This window comes from Carcharhinus amblyrhynchos, chromosome 9 (assembly GCF_965287045.1).
Source record: "Carcharhinus amblyrhynchos chromosome 9, sCarAmb.v2.hapA, whole genome shotgun sequence".
NCBI classification, from domain to species: domain Eukaryota; kingdom Metazoa; phylum Chordata; class Chondrichthyes; order Carcharhiniformes; family Carcharhinidae; genus Carcharhinus; species Carcharhinus amblyrhynchos.
Window position 1 is genome coordinate 91,354,192 of NC_137332.1, and position 19,947 is coordinate 91,374,138.

The 19,947-nt window shown below is 44.9% G+C and overlaps 2 protein-coding genes and 1 pseudogene across 4 annotated transcripts in view; 2 read left to right on the forward strand and 1 right to left on the reverse strand.

Annotated features, from left to right (window-relative positions):
- Positions 1 to 7,254, reverse strand: part of LOC145348043 (uncharacterized) — a 31,685-nt gene extending 24,431 nt beyond the window's left edge. The window contains exons 1-2 of one of the 2 annotated variants that reach the window (XR_013887899.1): positions 7,211 to 7,254; positions 2,979 to 4,667 (exon numbers count right to left, since the gene is read on the reverse strand). Coding sequence is in view for 1 of the 2 variants with exons in the window: in XM_080196165.1 (XP_080052291.1) it covers positions 3,247 to 4,221 (975 nt within the window). In the remaining variant the exon portion in view is untranslated. Of the gene's footprint in view, positions 1 to 2,731; positions 4,668 to 7,210 lie in introns of those variants that run through there. The other variant, XM_080196165.1, reaches the window with a different exon arrangement.
- LOC145348007 (uncharacterized) overlaps positions 1 to 19,947 on the forward strand; it is a 521,035-nt gene that overhangs the window by 279,902 nt on the left and 221,186 nt on the right. The gene's annotated exons all lie outside the window — the stretch shown is intronic.
- Positions 15,669 to 16,448, forward strand: LOC145348614 (uncharacterized; annotated as a pseudogene).

Consider the following 19,947-nt stretch of genomic DNA (forward strand, 5'->3'; position numbering starts at 1 on the left):
GACTGCCAGAGAAATCAGTACTGGGATCATAATGGTTTACAATTTATATTAATGACTTGGAAGGAAGCAAGCAAATGTACTGCAGCCAAATTTGGAGACAGCACAAAATTTGGTGGAAAGGCAATTTGCAAGATGGATCAAAACAGTTTACAAAGAGATATTGATAGATTAAGTAAGTGTGCAAAAATTTGGCAAACGTAGTATAATGCGGTTAAAGGTGAAGTTGTTAATTTTGAAAGGGAATACAAAGGAACAACTTATTACTTAAATGGAGAAAAACTGCAGAAAGCTACAACACAAACAATTTGGGATACTTATGCAAGAAATGCAGAAGGCTAGCTAATCAGGAAGGCTAATGGAATATTGGCCCTTATTTCAAAAGGGGTGGAGTATAAGAGTAGGGAAATCTTTCTGTGAATGCACAAGATACTGCTGAGACCATATCTGGAGTACTGAGAGTAGTTCTGGTCCCCTCATTTAATATATTATTTTATCAGAGGCAGTTTGGATGATCCCTGGTATGGAAGATTATCTGATGAGAAAAGGTTCAACAGGTTGGGACTCTGCTCATTAGAATTTAGAAAAATGAGAGGTGATTTCATTGAAACATATAGAATTCATAAAGGGCTTGACAGGGTAACAGCTGAGAGATTGTCTCCCCTCATGGGAGAGTCAAGGACCAGAAGGCCTTCACGACACACAACGCAGAGTCGCTGAGCAGAGACTGACAGCCAAGTTGCGCACACAAGTACAGCCTCAACCAGGATCTTAGGTTCACGTCACACTATCCGTAACCCCCACGACTTGCCAGGGCTTGCAAAATCTCACTAACTGTCCTGGCTAGAGACAATACACATCTCTTTAACCTGTGCTTAATGCTCTCTCCACTCACATTATCTGTACCCATAAGACTTGATTACCTGTAAAGTCTCGCATTGCAATCATTATTTTGTAAATTGAGTTTGTGTCTTTATATGCCCTGCTTGTGAACAGAACTCCTACTCACCTGATGAAAGGACAACACTCCGAAAGCCAGTGGCTTGTGCTACCAAATAAACCTGTTGGACATTAATCTGGTGTTATGAGACTTCTTATAGTGTTTACCCCAGTCCAACGCCGGCATCTCCACATCATTATATATTGTGTACAGGACTCTTGAGTGTTTCAGTGAATAGGAACACACCATGCTGACAAGTAGTTTGGGTTAACTTTAAAGCAATGAACTTATTGTGAGTTACAAATCTATGCAGCATATTGATAAAACAGCAAACAAACTTAATATTCATCTTAACAAACTTTAAATCAACTAAGCTAAAGCATTTGAAAATGACTCAATATTTTTCCCAGAATATGTACATAATCTTGGAAGAGTGTAAGGTGAACATATCACACTGTTATTACATCAAGGTGTGATGGACTGAGGGAACTCTGATCTCTATAGACTCACCCCCAGTCCCTCACCATACTCAGAATAGTCCTCCCAGGCAGGAGAGCACAAACATTACACATGATATTAGTCAAGCACCCATCACCTGAAGAGGATCTGTCCATATTTCACAACACACACACACACAAAAGGGAGATGCTCTCAGAATACTACAGACAAAAGTTTCTTTAAAATCCGTGCTTTAATCTGGCTCCCAATTCTGATGGTTAGAAATGACACTGATCTTTAGTGACACAAGATGAAGCTTGTTTCTATCATACAAACCCACCAATGATATCTAGTGATCACGAATCCATGGACCAGTTTCCGCTCATGGAAGACACTCTTCCTCCAGGTGAATTGGACATTGCTTTCTAATTCCCAACTCTCTGCACTTTGACTCTCCATTTACCACAATGCTTCCGTAGCTGTCAATCTGGTTTAACCACTCGTTCATATCCATCTTCAACACTCCTGTTTCCATAACTTCCTTTATTCTCTTCCTTCCTGGTTGATCTCCCTGCTTCTCAACTCCAAGTGGTGAAGATTTGTAACTGGTTTAGCATACATTGCTAGATCTGACCTAACCACATCAAGCACCAGTCGTCCTGTTTTCCTCTGTCAAAATTGCTCAATACCCCAGGACCATCCTGAAGAGAAAAGATAACCCACAACTTCTCCCCCAAACCAACTTTGTGCTTGTGGAAGTCATGATCTAATTGTACAGAGGTCTGTTTAGACCCTATCTGGAGAACTGTGTTTGGTTTTGGGCACCGTATTTCAGGAAAAATATATTGACCTTGAAGAGAGTGAAGCGAAAATTCACCAGAATGCTCCTGGGGCTAAAAGGGTTAAATTATGAGGAAAGGTTGTACGGACTGAGCTTGCATTTCCTTAAATGTAAAAAATTAAAGGGGTGATTTAATTGAAGTGATTAAGGTGATTAAACAAGTTGATAGAATGGTTAAAGAGAAACTGTTCTTATGATGGGAGAGTCCAGAACAAGAGGACAGAGAATTAAAATTAGAGCTAGACTGTTCAGGGGCGATGTCAGCAAACATTTCTTCATAAAAAGGGGACTGGAAATCTGGAACTCTCTCTCCATAAAAATCTATTGACATTGGGGGTCAATTGAAAATTTCAAAATTGAAATTGATAAATTTATCGATAGACAAGGGGATTAAGGCAGGTAGATAGAGTTAATAAATGGATCAGGCATGACCTAACTGAATGATGTCACAGGCTCAAGGGATGACTCCAGTACCTTCATTCCTTAAATTCCTCTTGAATATTCCTCTTTATGACATAGCTCACAGCAATAAGGTTTCTCCCAGTGTTAGTGCAGTGATGGACCAGATGGCACAATGCCTGAAAGCCTTGTCACACACCTCACACCTACAGGCTTTCTCTCCTATGTGGATCCACTGCTGTCTCAGATGATTGAAGACTTCAGGAAAATTTAATTGTAACTATCACAATTAAAGGGTTTCTCCCATGTGGAACCTCTCATTGAACAGCAGTTTTGATACATTTGGAAGGCTGTGCCACATACCTCACATGGAAACAGTTTCTCTCCAGTGTGAATATTTCTGAGATTCACCAGGCTCAATGATTTGCAAAGCTCTCATCGCACACCTCACACTAAAACAGTTTCTCATCTCTGTGAACATGTCAGTGTTTCAAACACCTCGATGAATTTGCGAATGTGCAGTCACACACATCATAATTGAAGGATTTCTCTCCTGGCGAATCATCAGGCAAGACATTTTACTTGTGAAAACTTTGACAAGCACCTCACATTATTCATCAGTGTGAATGAGTCAGTGTTTCATGAGCAGTGAAGGCTCAGTCGCAGACCTCAGGTTTGAACAGTTTCTCCCCTGATGATTCACCAGGCCTGATAATTGTGCAAATCCTTTATTACACGCTTCACACTTGAAGGGTTTCTCCCCAGTGTGAAGGCGTTGGTGTGCACGGAGGTTTGACGACTGTATGAATGATTTGTCACACACGTCACACGTGAATGGTTTCTCCCCAGTGTGAATGCGTTGGTGTTGCATGAGTGTTGATGACTGTGTGAATGCTCGGCCACACATCTCACATTTGAAGGGTTTCTCTCCAGTGTGAATCCGCTGGTGTGCGAGGAGATCAGAAGAATGAGTGAAAGCTTTGTCACAAAACTTACACCTGAATGGTTTCTCCCCTGTGTGAATTCTCTGGTGTGTCAAAAGATCAGACGATTGTGAGAAAGACTTCTCACAAAACTCACACCGGAAAGGTTTTTCCCCTGTGTGAATCCTCTGATGTCTCAGGAAACTTGCAGATGTCACGAAAGCTTTAGCGCAAATGTTACACTTGAAGGGTTTCTGCCCAGTGTGAATTGTCTGATGGTCCAGGAGGTTTGAAATCCGAGTAAAGGCTTTACCACAAATCTCGCACTTGAGTGATTTCTCTCCAGTGTGAATGCGTCGGTGATTCACAAGTGTTGATGAGTGTGTGAAGGCTTGGTCACATATCTCACATTTAAATGGCTTCTCTCCAGTGTGAATATGTCGGTGATTCACAAGTGTTGATGAGTGTGTGAAGGCTTGGTCACATATCTCACATTTAAATGGCTTCTCTCCAGTGTGAATGCGTCGGTGATTCACGAGTGTTGATGAGTGTGTGAAGGCTTGGTCACATATCTCACATTTAAATGGCTTCTCTCCAGTGTGGATGCGTCGATGATTCACAAGTGTCGATGAATGTGTGAAAGCTTGGCCACACAACTCACACTTGTACGTTTTTTTTTCCATGAGGTTGTCGTTGTCTTCACGGTTGTACCTTGTGCATCAGGAGATCATATATTCCTATGCACTCTGCCTTACACACCTCACATGTGAAACAGCCTGCAGGAATTAGTCAGAGATTGACAAGCTGAATGATTGAAGCTCTCACGACACTTGGGAGTCCACTCACACTTCTTCCCAGCCTCCCCTAACTGATCACGCACAGCCGAACCTTCGGAAAGGTTGATTCTGATGGAAGATTCCACACCAGTGACTAATTTCAGGTCTTATGATAAGTCCAAACTCCACGGACACGACCAATTCCCAGATAATGGTTTCACTGCCCAACTTTCTCTGTATTGAACTGGATGTTCTCTGAATGTCTTCCCACAGTTGTTCCTTGGATGATGATCAGGATCCATCTGTGGTATCTATCCTCTTTGTATTCTCTGGTGTAATACAGTGCAATCCTTCTGTAAAAAACAGGAAAAGGAAATATGATTTCCTCCAACTCCCTCTCCTTTGCTGAAGGGGCTGACACTCAGGTAGAGTTTGAGTGCCACTCTGCTTTTCTCCTGTGTGGGGGGATCAGATGCATATCCTTTCTTTTTAATCACTTGACCGTCACACATCCTGTTTCCAGCAAGGACACTGGATAGTGACCGAGAGCAGACAACATGGCTACTTTCTTTCCTCCACCCAGATTCCCATCTTCCTTGGCACAGTGAGGGCAATTGAAAAGACTGTTAGGTGGAGTGTACAATTACCTGAAGCAAACCCACCAGACTGGAATTGCTGGAATATATTGGTTCAGTGTAGCTGTTTGAAGGGTTCTGGGTTATCCTGGGAAATTAGATATACTGCACTTACTCAGGCTGCACATCCCAAATTCAGCTATCAGACACAGCAGTGGGCAAAACTATCAAATCCAAGCCCAGGATTTTGGAAAAGGCCCAGGCCTTCAGCTAAAATCTTTACGGAAGGCATAAAGGACATTTCAATCAATGTGTCTCCAGGTACCGCAGCCAAATTGTTAGGGCGCTGGATTAGCAATCCAGAGATCGAGAGTTCAAATCTAACCTCAGAAAATTACACACACAGAATTACAGTGCAGAAACAGGCCATTTGACCCAATTTGTCCATGCTGGTGTTTGTGCTTTACATGAGCCTCCTCTCAGCATATCAGCCTATCCTTCTCTTCCTTTCTCCCTCAGTGCTACCCTTAAAGATATCAGTGATATTCACCACAAACACTCCGTGTTGTGAAACTTTATTAATAAGGTTTGGAATTTGTGGAATAGAATCAAATTAAAATCACAAATATTGCCTTTCAGAGAACGGAACTTGCTGCAACTGTCTGGTCTGTCCAACATGTGACTCCAGTCCTACACAGCCTGGTTGACTCTGAACTGCCCTCTGAAGTGACCCAGCAAACAATGATAAACAATCACTACAAAGTCCAATAATAAGAGGAAAATCAGGTAGATCTGGACAATCTTGCAATGTGTCAGAATAAGATTAAGGGTCGTGAACAAGGTCCAGATATTACAGCAGAAAAATACAAAGGGTCATGAATGAGGCCGAAACCATCACAAACTAGCCTCCCATCCATTGACACTGTCTACTCTTCCTGCTGCCTCAGAAAAGCAGCCAGTATAATTAAGGACCCCATGCACCCCGGACATTCTCTCTTCCACCTTCTTCTGTCAAGAAAAAGATACAGAGGTCCAAGGTCATATACCAACCAATGCAAGAGCATCTTCTTCCCTGCTGCTGTCAGACTTTTGAATGGACTTACCTCATATTAAGTTGATCTTTCTCTACACCCTAGCTTTTCCCAAAGGTAGGAGAGTCTAAAACTAGAGGGCATAGGCACAAAAGATCCAGGAGGGCAATTTTTCACACAGAGGGTGGTGTGTGTCTGGAATGAGCTACCAGAGGTAATAAAGGTAAGTACAATTTTGTCTTTTAAAAAGTGTTGAGATAGTTACACGGGTAAGACTGGTATAGAGGGATGTGGGCCAAATGCAGGCAATTGGGACTAGCTTAATGGTAAAAGCTCGGCAGCATGAACAAGTTGGGCTGAAGGACCTCTTTCCTTGCTGTAAACCTCTATGATTACATTCTGCACCCTCTCCTTTCCTTCTCTACGCTTTGTCTGTATAGCACACAAAAAAAAACAATGCTTTTCACTGTATGCTAATACATGTGACAAAAATAAATTAATATTGACTCCATAGAGTCTCATGGCTTCAGGTAAAACAAGTTCATAGAAAACCATTATTATCCTCCCAACTGATGAATGAGTACATCCCCGTGTTAAGAATCACTGGGGAAGTAAAGTAAGGAAAGATCCCAAAACTGGATATCAATGAGATGCAGTGAGCCATCAACAGCTGCAGGATTGCATTCCATCACGATCGCACAGCTCGGCACAGCCCTCATTCCATGCTTATCATTAAACCAGTAGATGGAGATGGAGATGTCAAGAGCAGCATTGGGTATACTTTGAACCAGTGAAGGTAATACAGATGGATACATGCAGGCTGAACACCAGGAATCATGGGTAATAAACAGACCAAAAGAGCCCCACAAACAGCAGATCAAAACAATGAATACATCAGAATGGTTCTGCAGATAGAGACAAAAAGTATAACTGTCCAGTGGATGTTCAGGCTTGTTAGAAGTGAAATGGGGGAGAATACACTTAAAATTTAATTCATAGGCTGTAAAGTTTTGGGAGATCTGGTGATCATTGAAAAGCTGAGTTTTTTTTAATAGAAATGCAAATATAACACAGGCATCCGCTTCCAATAAACACACTCAATATCCAACACACAGCTCCAATCAAACAGCTCAGCACAAAGCACCGAGTAAACAGGTCTCTCAGCTGGATCTTCTCACACAGCATAAGGGGCATTTCCACACCTGATTCCCCACAGGATAGTCAGACTGCCTGAACGTTAGTGTGGATATGATGCAATGTAATTATTATAAATTCTGCTCCTTCACTCACCATCTCCTGACTTGGTTTTCAGTCCCTACAGGAAGTGAAGCAGCTGTGAAAGAGGAAGAAGAGAGAATGGGCAGAGTGGGTGGGCTCTCTGATTGACGTCTCTCACAGCCAATCCAAATATTTCTGGAGTAACAGGAGTTCTCACAACACCAGGTTAAAGTCTAACAGATCTGTTTGGTAGCAAAAGCCACTAGCTTTCAGCGTGCTACGCCTTCAAGTAACGTTAACCTGGTGTTGTGAGACTTCCTGTGTTTACCCCAGTCCAATGCCAGCATCTCCACATTGTAACAAGCTTCCAGAAACTTGGGAAACTGACCGGGTAAATGGAGGCAACTTTAAGCAGCAGATCAGATTGGGGGATTTAAACTTGTCATTGTCCCGTCTGAATAAAATCTCACTTATTACAGCTGCTGTCTCAGTTCCCCTGGAAAATGTTTGACAGAGATTGCTAGTGTGGGAATAGCATTCTTCATCCTGGAAGGCTTTCAAACTGACAACAGTGTAAAATGTGTAGCATCAGATGTGTTGACAGCAGTTCATTAGAGAAAGAACCACAGCATCCAAGGCAGTGATGATGTGCAATCGTGGGATCAGTCCATGCACAAGGGAGAGGGACACAGAGGAGAGAGACACACAAATTGGGGTGCACTAGGGAGAGTGCATAGGGCAGAGGGAGTCATGTTGGAGAGGTGTGCAGGGAAGAGGGGTGCCACAATAGAGAGGGGGACACGGGCGGGAAGGGGGGTGGTGGGGGAAAACACAGTAGAGACCAACATGATGGCCTGGAACAGACTGGGTGGGGAGATTGTGCCAGTGCTTGACTACTCTGACCTGGAGAGTGATTACAGTAAAAAGTCTGACAACACCAGGTTTTAGTCCAACCTATTTATTTGATAATATACTCGCAAGCTTTCGAGGGGTTACCCTCTTCGTCAGGTGAATGGAGAGTTCTGGCCTCAGACAGAGCATATAAAGCACAGACAGTTTAGAGATTACTGATTAAAATGCGAATCCCCACACCCAACCTGCTGTTCAAGACCTGAAGTGGCTGATAATGTGAGTGGTAGGAGCACTGATCACAGTTTAAAGAGATGTGTATTGTCTCCAGACAGTACAGTAAGTGAGGTTTTGCAAACCCAGGCAAGTCACGGGGGTTACAGATAGTGCGACATGAACCCAAGATCCCTGTTGAGACCGTCCTCATGTGTGCGGAACTTGGCTATCAGTCTCTGCTCAGCGACTCTGCGCTGTCGTGTGTTGTGAAGGCCGCCTTGGAGAATGCTTACCCGAAGGTCAGAGGCTGAATGCCCGTGACCACTGAAGTGTTCGCCAACAGGAAGGGAACAGTCTTGCCTGGTGACTGTCGAGCGATGTTCATTCATCCGTTGTCGTAGCGTCTGCATGGTCTCCCCAATGTACCATGCTTCGGGACATCCTTTCTTGCAACGTATCAGGTAGACAATGTTGGCCGAGTTGCAAGAGTATTTACCATGTACCTGGTGGATGGTATTCTCACGTGTGATGATGGTATCCATGTCGATGATCCGGCATGTCTTGCAGTGATTGTCATAGAATCCCTACAGTACAGAAGGCAGCCATTTGATTCATTAAGTTTGTACCAACCACAATCCCACCCGGGCCTTATTCCCGTAATTCCACACATTTACCCTGCTAATCCCTTGAAATTAGGGTCAATTTAGCATAGCCAATCAACCTAACCTGCACATATTTAGATTCTGATCCAAGGAGTGACTGTGCTCAGGATGTAATCTTGGATTGGGTGTTGGATGTTGAGTGTGCTTATTAGAAGCATTTCCCTTCTGATTTAAACAAAGAACAAAGACCAAACAACAACCCAGCATGGGAAACAGGCCGTTCGGCCCAACGAGCCCACGCCGCCATCTTAACAAAGCATTTTCCTACACCTACCTTGACCCGTGTGTATGCGTATGGTACCCCCATTGGAAATTAGATTCAGGCGAGAATAGTTTAGGGACAATTTGTTACACCACTCAGCCTAAGAGCACATCTTTGGGATGTGGGAGGAAACCGGAGCATCTGGAGGAAACCCACGCAACCACAGGGAGAATGCGCAAACTCCCACAGACGCTGGCCCAAATCCATCTATCTGCACAGCTCGCAGTGATAGTCACTGAGCTGTTGTGGTGCCCATCTGCTGGTCCAGTTTTAAGCACACACAATGACGCAAAGTACTAGGCCACTCTTGAAACATCCAAGAGCAGCCCACGCACAACCCACCGTGTGCATACCCCTCGTTAGACAACAAGGTGGACCAACACACCTGCGGAGTAAAAGAGACAAAACATCAACATGCAGCATTAGATTTCCAGTAACGTCCCGAGGCTCTGACCCTTTTTAAAACCGTCTCCTATAACCCTCCATCCCTGTTTCACTCATGTGCCTATCTAAGTAAACCTTAAACAAGTCCAGCGTGCCTGCCTCCACCACCTTACTTGGTAGTGCATTCCATACCCCCAAGACCCTCTGTGTGAAAAACCTCCCTCTAGTATCCAAATTATACTTCTCCCCCCTCACCCTTAGCTCGTGACCCCTCGTGATGTTTGTCTCCAATCTAGGAAAAAGCCTGCCACTGTTTACTCTATCTATACCCTTCATTATTTTATACACCTCTATCAGATCCCCCCTTAATCTCCATCTTTCTAAGGAAAAGAGCCCCAGTTTACCCAATCTTTTCTCATAACCCAGTCCTTCCATACCAGGCAGCATCCTGGTAAACCTCCTCTGCACTCTCTCCGGGTCTCCACGTCCTTCCAGTAGTAAGGTGACCAGAACTGGACGCAGTACTCCAAATGCGGTCTAACCAACGTTCTGTAAAACTGTAGCATTAGACGCCAGCTCTTATACTCTATACCCCTTCCTATAAAGGCTAGCATTCCGTAAGCTTTCTTCGCAACCTTCTCCACCTGGGTTGCCACCTTCAGAGACTTGTGCACTTGCACTCCCAGGTCCCTCTGCATTTCTATACTCATAATTAGTCTACCCTTTATCATGTAACTCCTCCCTGCATTATTCCTTCCAAAATGCATCACCTCGCATTTATCAGGATTAAATTCCATCTGCCATCTATCTGCCCAATATACCAGCCTATGTATATCCTGCTGTGTCACCTGACAATCCTCCTCGCTATCCGCCAATCCTGCCATCTTGGTATCATCTGCAAACTCGCTGATCACACCACGTATGCCCTCTTCCAAGTCATTTATATATATTACGAACAGAAGAGGCCCCAGTACTCAGCCCTGCGGCACACCACTGGTGACAGACCTCCAGCTAGAAAAGGACCCTTCCACTACTACTCTCTGTCTCCTGTTGCCTAGCCAGTTTTCAATCCATTTAGATACCTGTCCCTGTATCCCATGTGCCTTAACCTTTTCTACCAGCCTACCGTGAGGGACTTTGTCAAACGCCTTACTGAAATCCATATAGATGACATCAACGGCTTGTCCATCGTCAACTGTTTTTGTCACCTCCTAAAAAAATTCTACCAGATTCTTAAGGCAAGACCTCCCCTGAACAAAGCCATGCTGCGTATCCCTAATCAGATCTCAATACTCCAAATGCTTATACATCCTATCCCTAAGAATTTTTTCCAACAACTTTCCCACCACTGACGTCAAACTCACTGGCCTATAAGTACCAGGGTTATCCCTACTGCCCTTTTTAAACAACGGTAGCACATTAGCTATCCTCCAGTCCTCTGGGACCTCACCTGTATCCAAAGAAGAGACAAAGATTTGTGTCAGAGGCCCAGCAATTTCATCTCTCACTTCCCTAAGCAGTCTGGCATAAATGCCATCAGGCCCCGGAGCTTTATCAGTTTTTATGCTACCTAAAAACCCTAACGCTTCCTCCCTTGTAATGGATATTTCCTTCAAATGGTCTACAGCTCCCCCAAGGCATTACAAGACACCAAGCCCCTCTCCTTTGTGAATACTGACGCAAAGTATTCATTCAGGATCTCCCCCATTTCCTCAGACTCAATGCACAGTTCCCCTCCTTTGTCCCTAAGAGGACCTATTTTCCCTCTAACCACCCTCTTGATCCTAATGTAAGAGTAAAATGCCTTTTGATTTTCCTTAATCCTATCAGCCAAAGCAATTTCATGCCCCCTTTTCGCCCTTTTATCTCCCCTTTTGAGCTCCCTCCTGCTCTCTCTATATTCCTCCAGTGCTCTCTCCGTTCCCAGTTGCTTAGACCTAACATATGCCTCTCTCTTCTTCCTGACCAAGTCCTCAATATCCCCTGTAATCCACAGCTCTCTAATCCTGCCTTTCCCATCCTTCCTCTTTACCAGCACATATCTTTCCTGCAACATTTTCAGTTTGCCCTTGAAAGCCTCCCACTTGCCAACCGTGGACTTACCCACTAACAACCCCTCCCAATCAGTGTCCTTCAGCTCCCTCCTAATCCGGCTATAGCTCACCTTTCCCCAGTTCAGCACCCTACCCTTCGGACAGCACTCATCCTTTTCCATTTTTAACCTAAAGTAGACAGACTTGTGGTCACTGTTAGCCACATGTTCGCCTACTGCAACCTCAACCACCTGACCCAGCTCATTGCCCAAAACTAAATCCAGTATAGCCCCCTCCCTAGTCGGGCTAGTTACGTACTGCTCCAAGGACCCTTCCAGCACACATTTTACAAATTCCTCGCTATCCGAACCCCCAGCTCTAGGCACCTTCCAATCCACTCCAGGAAGATTAAAGTCACCCACTACAACCACCCTATTCTTTCTGCACCCATCTAAAATGTCTTTACAAATCCCTTCTTCCACTGCCCTTGGGCTGTTGGGTGGCCTATAGTACACCCCTAGCATAGTAATCGCTCCCTTCCTATTCCTCAACTCCACCCACAGCAACTCAATCCCAACTCCTCCATATTATCCTCCCTCTGCACTGCTGTGATGTGCTCCTTTACTAACAATGCCACACCACCACCTCTCTTCAACCTTCCTCTGTCACACCTAAAACACTTATACCCAGGAACATTCAGCTGCCAGTCCTGCCCTTCCTTTAACCATGTCTCCGTCACTGCCACCACATCTAAATTCCTCATGAACATTAAGGCCCTAAGCTCATCCGTTTTACCCGTCACATTCCTCGCATTAAAACAGGCGCAATCCAACCCTCCAGGCCCACTCGGATCTTCCTTTCCCCTGATAATTTTCCTTTCAACCAAACCTACCCTGTCACCCAACTCGTTCCCAATCCCAGTGCCAAATGAGCTATCAGTCTCATCCCCACCCCCCCCTCCATATTAGTTTAAACCCTGCCGAAACACTCCAGCTAACCTCCCTGCTAAGATATTTGTCCCCCTCCCATTCAAATGTTCCCCATCCTGCTTGTACAGGTGCCCTTCTCTCACAAATGCTTCCCAGTGATTGACAAAAGTAAAGCCCTCTACCTTGCACCAATCCGTCAGCCACGCATTCAGCTGCAGGATCTCATTATTCCTAGCCATACTGTTACTAGGCAGCAGCCCAGAGAATGCCACCCTGGAGGCCCTGCTCTTCAGCTTGGCCCCCAACTCCCTGAATTGCCTACGTACATCCCCCTGCTCTTCCTTCCTACGTCCTTCTCTCCTATGTGTATAATTACTTCAGCCTGGGTCCCTTCACCCTTCAAAATTCCCTCTATCCTCTCTGATACGTCCTGTACCCCTGCTCCAGGGAGGCAGACTACCATCCTGGAGTCACGCTTTTGCCCACAGAACCACCTATCAGTTCCTTTGACCCTCTCATCCTCCACCACTATCTCATTGCCAGCCCCCTTCCTTCCCTCTGAGGCATTCTGGTCCTCCTGACATACCTTTTGTACCCCTGTTGATGCCTTTTGGGGGGCCACTGGGGTAGTCTTTGGACCAGGACTATTCTTCTTCTTCTTCTTCCCCCTCCTAACAGTTATCCACCCGTCCCATCCCCCAGGCCCTGGGACCTCCACTTGTCCATGGTTCATAGCCATTATCTCTTCGTTCTCCCTGACCAGAAATGAGATGATGGTATCCATGTCGATGATCCAGCATCCTCTAAACGCAGCTCTAATTGCCTGACCCGGGCCCTCAAACGCTACAGCTCTAAACACTTGACACAGATGTGGGCCTTCAGGAGACGTGATGCCTCCAGGAATTCCCACATGTGGCACCTAACACAGCTAAAGCGTCTCCCCATAGACCCTGCCATGTACCTGACCACTCTTGGAATTATATATACCAAAATGGAACACAGGAAAGATGGAACTAGTACCTCACCTTGCCTAGACCTGCTCTCGGCTAAGCCCAGTGAGCCAAAGCCCTTATAGCTCTCACTCTGCTCCCACTCACTCCGCTGCCCGCTGTCTATTATTGCCTTCTTTTTATATCCCCCGGTCTCCCTTCCCGACTAGCCCCTCGCCTAACTTCCGCTATGGAAAGAAAAGGTATTCAAAAAAGCCCTGCGAACCGGAAATACAGTCAAGAGCTTCCAAAGGAAAATCAAACACTCACCACAGCCACCAGATACACTGCTCCGGAGAACAATGAGGTGGATCCACGGGTGATCCACGGATTTACAGGATGAGTTTTGTTGATGGGTCATTACTGAATATGAGAAATATGTGCAATTATCTTGGAGGGGCAGAAACACTTACTGAAATGTTGTTTCTTTTAATGTTTTCTTTAAAGACTTTACTTGAAGGCCTCAGCCTTTGCCAAAAAGCCTTCAGGAAAACAGTGTCCACAACACCATACAACCCTGCCACAGCAACCTTGGAAGACATGCCGGATCATCGACATGGATACCATCATCTCATGTGAGAACACCATTCACCAGGTACACGGTAAATACTCTTGCAACTCAGCCAACATCGTCCACGTGATATGCTGCGGGAAAGGATATCCCGAGGCATGGTACATTTGGGAAACCATGCAGACGCTACAACAATGGATGAACGAACACCGCTTGACAATCACCTTGCAGGAGTGTTCCTTCCTGTTGGGGAACACTTCAGCAGTCACAGGCATTCAGCCTCTGATCTTCGGGTAAGCGTTCTCAAGGTGGCCTTCACGACACACAACAATGCAGGATGGCTGAGCAGAAACTAATAGCCAAGTTCTGCACACGAGGACGGCCTCAACTGAGATCTTGGGTTCATGTCACACTATCTGTAACCCCCATGACTTGCCTGGGCTTGCAAAATCTCACTAATTATTCTGGCTGGAAACAATACACATATCTTTAACCTGTGCTTAATCCTCACTCCCCTCACATTGTCTGTACCTTTAAGACTTGATTACATGTAAAGAATCGCATTCCAGCCATTATTTTGTAAATTGAGTTTGTGTTTTTACATGCCCTGTTTGTGAACAGAACTCTCACTCAACTGATGAAGGAGCAGCGCTCTGAAAGTTTGTGCTACCAGATAAACCTGTTGGACTTTAACCTGGTATCGTGAGACTTCTTACTGTTCTTTCCCAAAAGCCAGAGCTTGGATTTGATAGTTTTGCCCAGTGCTGTGTCTGATATCTAAATTTGGAACGTCTAGCGCAGGGTATCGCAGGATAAACCAGAACCCTTTAAATAGCTACACTGAAGCAATATTTTCCTAGCTTCTAGCACTTTTGCCCAGTAGAAAACAAAGGGAAATATTTCAAAATCTCAATTGAATTAATACTTCTCCTAAACATGTTTTCTTAGGATAAAACTGGTCTTTACCATCACAACTTGAGCTCATAATGAAATGATAGGCTATTTAATACTCTGCCCGATTTTCTTTTCCATTGCCCTGACAATGCTGGGAAGATGGGGTTCTGAGTGGAGGATTGCCCCTAGTCACTATACAATGCCCCTGCTGGAAACAGAGGATGTGTGACAGTCAAGTGAGGAAAAGGAAAGGAGTTGCATCTGATCCCCCACACACAGAATAGCAGACTGGAATTCATTTTGGAACAGTCTTTCACTGAGGAGTCAACCCCTTCCGCAAAGGAGAGGAGCAAGTTGGAGGAAATCACGTTTCCATTTCCTGTTTTACAGAAGGAATGCACTGTACTAACCAGAAAATACAGAGAAAGTAGGCAGCACAGATAAATCCTGACTGTCACCCAAGGAACAACTGCACAACTGTGAGAAGGCAACCAGTCCCTTCACAGCATTGCTTAACACAGTGAAAGTTGGGCAATAAAACTATCATGTGGAAATCTGTCAGGTCAGGGGACATATATTATCAATTCTGAAACTGGTCAGCGGTGTGGAACTTTCCATCAGAACCAACCCTTCCAAAGTTTTGGCTGTGGGTGATCAAGAAGTGTGTGTAGCTTCAAGTGTGGCAAGAGCTTCAGCTATTCATCTAATGAATCTCTGAATCATTCCTACGGGTGAGAGGTTGTTCACAGTGTGAAGAGTACTCACACTGTGCTCTGATTTGATCTTCTAGGGCACCAGGTGCATCTGTTCTACTACCTGCATCACAAGGACAGCTCCATGGCAGAGAAACCATTCAAGTGTAAGGTGTGTGATCGAACCTTCGCATATTCTTCATCACTCGTGTATCATCGATGCATTCACATTGGGGAGGAACCATTCATATGTGATACTTGTGACAAATCCTTCTCTGAAACGTGAAACCTTTGTATGCATCAACACATTCACACAGGGGACAAATCATTTACTTGCACTGTGTGTGACAAATCCTTATCGACAGCATGGAACCTTTGTATGCACCAATGTACTCACATGGGAGAAACCATTCATATGTGAAGTGTGCAACAAATCATTCTCACGGTTCTCAACCCTCTGTGTGTACCAACGCCTTCATACAGGAGAGAAATCATTCAAGTGTGAGCTGTGTGACAAATCACTCTCACGATTACTAAGCCTTCACATGCATTGATGCAATCATACAGGGTAGAAGCCATTCACATGTGATGTATGCAGTAAGTCATTCTCGCAGTCATCAACACTTTTCGATCACTAACGCACTCACACAGGGGAGAAACGTTCACATATGGGATTTACAACAAACCATTCTCACGGCCAACAACCCTCCTTGAATACCAACACATTCACACCAGAGAGAAACCATATACCTGTGAAATGTGCCACAAATCCTTCTCCAATTCTATGGCTCTCCTTGTACATTAACGCATTCACACAGGGGAGAAGCCATTCACATGCCTGGTGTGTGACATCATTCTCAGTCTGCAAAACTCAGGAAGCACCAGCTGATTTCCTTACTCTGCTCTGAGACTGCAGATCTAGTTCCAACAGCTGGTAGATTGCAGATGCCAAACACATAGCCTCCTTTTGCACTGTTGAGGTTCAATCTGATCCATCGAGTAATAGAAACATAGAAAATAGGAGCAGGATGAGGCAATTTGGCCTTCCAAGCCTGTTCTACCATTCCTTATGATTGTGGCTGATCATCCAACTTAATAGCCTGTATACAGCTCTCCAAGTGTGGTTTAAACAGGGTTCTAGTCAAGTTAAAACATTACTTCTCTGCTTTCAGTTCTATTCCTCCAAAATAGACTCCAGTGATGCTGTGTAAGACACTGGGGTATCATCATCTGAAAGATTCAAAACATTGGCCATCGGAGACTGGAGACTGTCAGAGCTGATGGTCCCAAACAACAGCCATTACTGACAACAGCTAAGGAGAAATGAACTTTATCACGGACATATCAGCTGGGGAGCCAGACACATCACACCTGAATGGGATCTACAAGCTCTGATGTGGAGATGCTGACTTTGAACTGGGGTGGGCACAGTAAGAAGTCTCAACACCAAGTTAAAGTCCAACGGGTACCATGCACGGCTCCTTCATCAAGTAACTCACCTGATGAAAGAGCAGCACTGAAAGCTTGTGATACCAATAAACCTATTGGACCTTAACCTGGTGTTGAGAGACTTCTTACAGGATCTGAAAGAGTTAATAATCACAAGTTTAAATCACATAAGCTGCTTTGAAGGAAAAAACTCTTTATAAAAGTCTTCACCAATAAGCACCAAGGCCTGTAATCAGAGTTCATTAAATCAGATATCCGGAACTGGGGAAAAAAGTGTAACATACACTGACACAAGCTGGCACAATGATAACTTATAACAATGATGAAATAGGTCAGCTAACATGATTAAAACTTCACATTTATTGGATACTATAATTGGGCAAGCATAAGGTGATTGTGATTGGATTTAATATCTGTACTTTATGAATGATATAATATTATCCAATAACTGAGAGTGGATAGAGATAACTGTTATACTTTGGCTGAATTCTGAACTCTGACTGGTTTTAATTATTTGATCAGAATCCTGTAGCTGCAGTAATAAATCAGCCTAAACCACTCTGACTTTGTCTGGCTATTTGAGGGGAACAATAGTTTAACCACAACAAGCAAAACATCATAGTAGCCCCAGGACAGCATTTCAGTCAGAGTGTATTTTCTCCTGATCACACTCACAGCTGGGTGCTGTTGTTAACCAGTTGTATCCGATTTTAAAAAGTGAAATCCAAGCCCAAAGTAAAGTGGGACTGAAAAGGAGGATGCCCCAGGTTTTTGTAAAAAAAAATAGCCATGAGCACGTAGTGGTCAACAAGACCACAGGCCACGGTGAAAATTGAGAAGGTGAATGCCAACAAGGCACAAACTGCAAAGGCAGTACTTGAATTTATTCCCAAATAGGCCCAGATGGCAGCTACTGCCAGTACATTGGAATTTTGATGAGTGTACACTAGGTGGTTTCAGCAACCTTGGAGATGGGCAATTCCTCTGCATGTATCCCACCTCCTTGCATGTATGGTACTGCATACTGACCAAAAGAATGGTGGATGACTCTCATAGGGGATACTGAAACCTGGTCCCATCACCAGCAAAAATGGTGCCATTGGGTGGTTCTACACTTACCTTAGGTTTCCCCATGAAAGTGTTTTAAGGGAGGGAGGGAGGAGCAGAGGTGCTCTCCTGAATGGTAGGTGGTTATAGAGCAAGAGGGGAGAGAGGGAAGTGCAGGAGACACAAGAGGGATGATGGAGGGGGCAAGCACCCCAGATCAGAAGTTGGGGTGCGGGGGAGACAGCAAGTTATTCCAGTGGGAGGCCTTTGGCTCTTCAGCCCAGGAGCAGCCTAACAAACAACTTCTTCATCCCCCAGCCCAGTAGCCTATAGTTGATCTTTCCCCTCTCCCAGCAATAACACCAACCTTTGCTCAACAGGCAGCAAGTCCAAAATTAGTCCAACCATCCTGTTCTTCCCTCTCTGACAGGAAAAGTGAGGCCTTCAAGCCTCCAGGCCCCAGGACATCGTGGACCAGGCCTCTCTCCAAGTGGCTCAGCTCCACCTAACTCCCAGAATGCTAGAATCTGTCATCAAAGAAGAAATAGCGAGGCACCTGGAAAAGAACGGTTTGATCACGCAGGTGCAGCACAGATTTGTAAAGAGGAAGTTGTGTTTAACGAATTTATTGGATTTCTATGAGGATGTGACTAGTGCGGTAGACAGAGGGGAACCGATGGATGTGATGTTTTTAGATTTCCAGAAGGCGTTTGATAAGGTGCCTCACAAAAGGTTGCTGCAAAAGGTTAGGGTGCACGGAGCTGGGGGTAAAGCATTAGCATTGATGGAGGATTGGTTGTCTAATAGGAAGCAGAGAGTTGGAATCAATGGGTGCCATTCTGGTTGGCAGTTGGTGACTCGTGGAGTGCTGCATGGATCGGTGCTGGGGTCTCAACTGTTTACCATTTACATAGATGATCTGGAGCGGGGGGGCTGAGTGTTGGGTGACGAAATTTACTGATGACACGAAGATGAGTGGAAAAGCAAATTGCGTGGAAGGCGTGGAAAGTCTGCAGAGAGATCTGGATAGGCTGAGTGAGTGGGCGAGGACCTGGCAGATGGAGTATAATGTTAGCAAATGTGAGGTTATCCACTTTGGTAGAAATAATAGTAGGAGGGATTATTATTTAAAGGGCGAAAAGCTGCAGCATGCTACGGTGCAGAGGGACCTGGGGGTCCTTGTGCACGAATCGCAAAAACCCAGTCTGCAGGTGCAGCAGGTGATCAAGAAGGCAAATGGAATGTTGGCCTTTATAGCGAGGGGGATAGAATATAAAAGCAAGGAGATCTTGCTGCAACTGTGCAGGGCACTGGTGAGGCCGCAACTGGAGTACTGTGTGCAGTTTTGGTTGCTGCATTTGCGAAAGGATATATTGGCCTTGGAGGGAGTGCAGTGAAGGTTCACTAGGCTGATAACGGTCAACAAAATGTCTCGTGGACTACACTCAAACCCAGATGGGCTGCATGTGGCCTCTGGGCAGGAGGTGGGGCACCAACGCATTAAAGCTTTTCCCCGTTATAAGCAGCATGATGACTCTGTCTCCCAGAGTGGGAATTCAGCGCCAGCCCATTCTGTATTTGAGAGAAGAGCATCAGGAGAATAGTAAGAAGAGGCATTCTCAATATTGCTGGGGTCATTGAGGAGCTCCTTCAAACTCCATAATTGTCCCTGTCTTTAATTGTCCATGAGATTTTTCCTTGTTTTCACTCCCTCTGAGATTTTACTCCATTTATTTGTGCTGATGTCTCACTTTCTTTCTCCTCCATGACCTCCTGCCCCTTCTGTCCCTCCATGTCTGTACACAGGATCTGTATTATTCCAGCAGTCAGTTGGAAGGGTTGAAATTGGGAGGGTAAGAAAGAGATGCAGGAGAAGACCATTCGGCCCATCG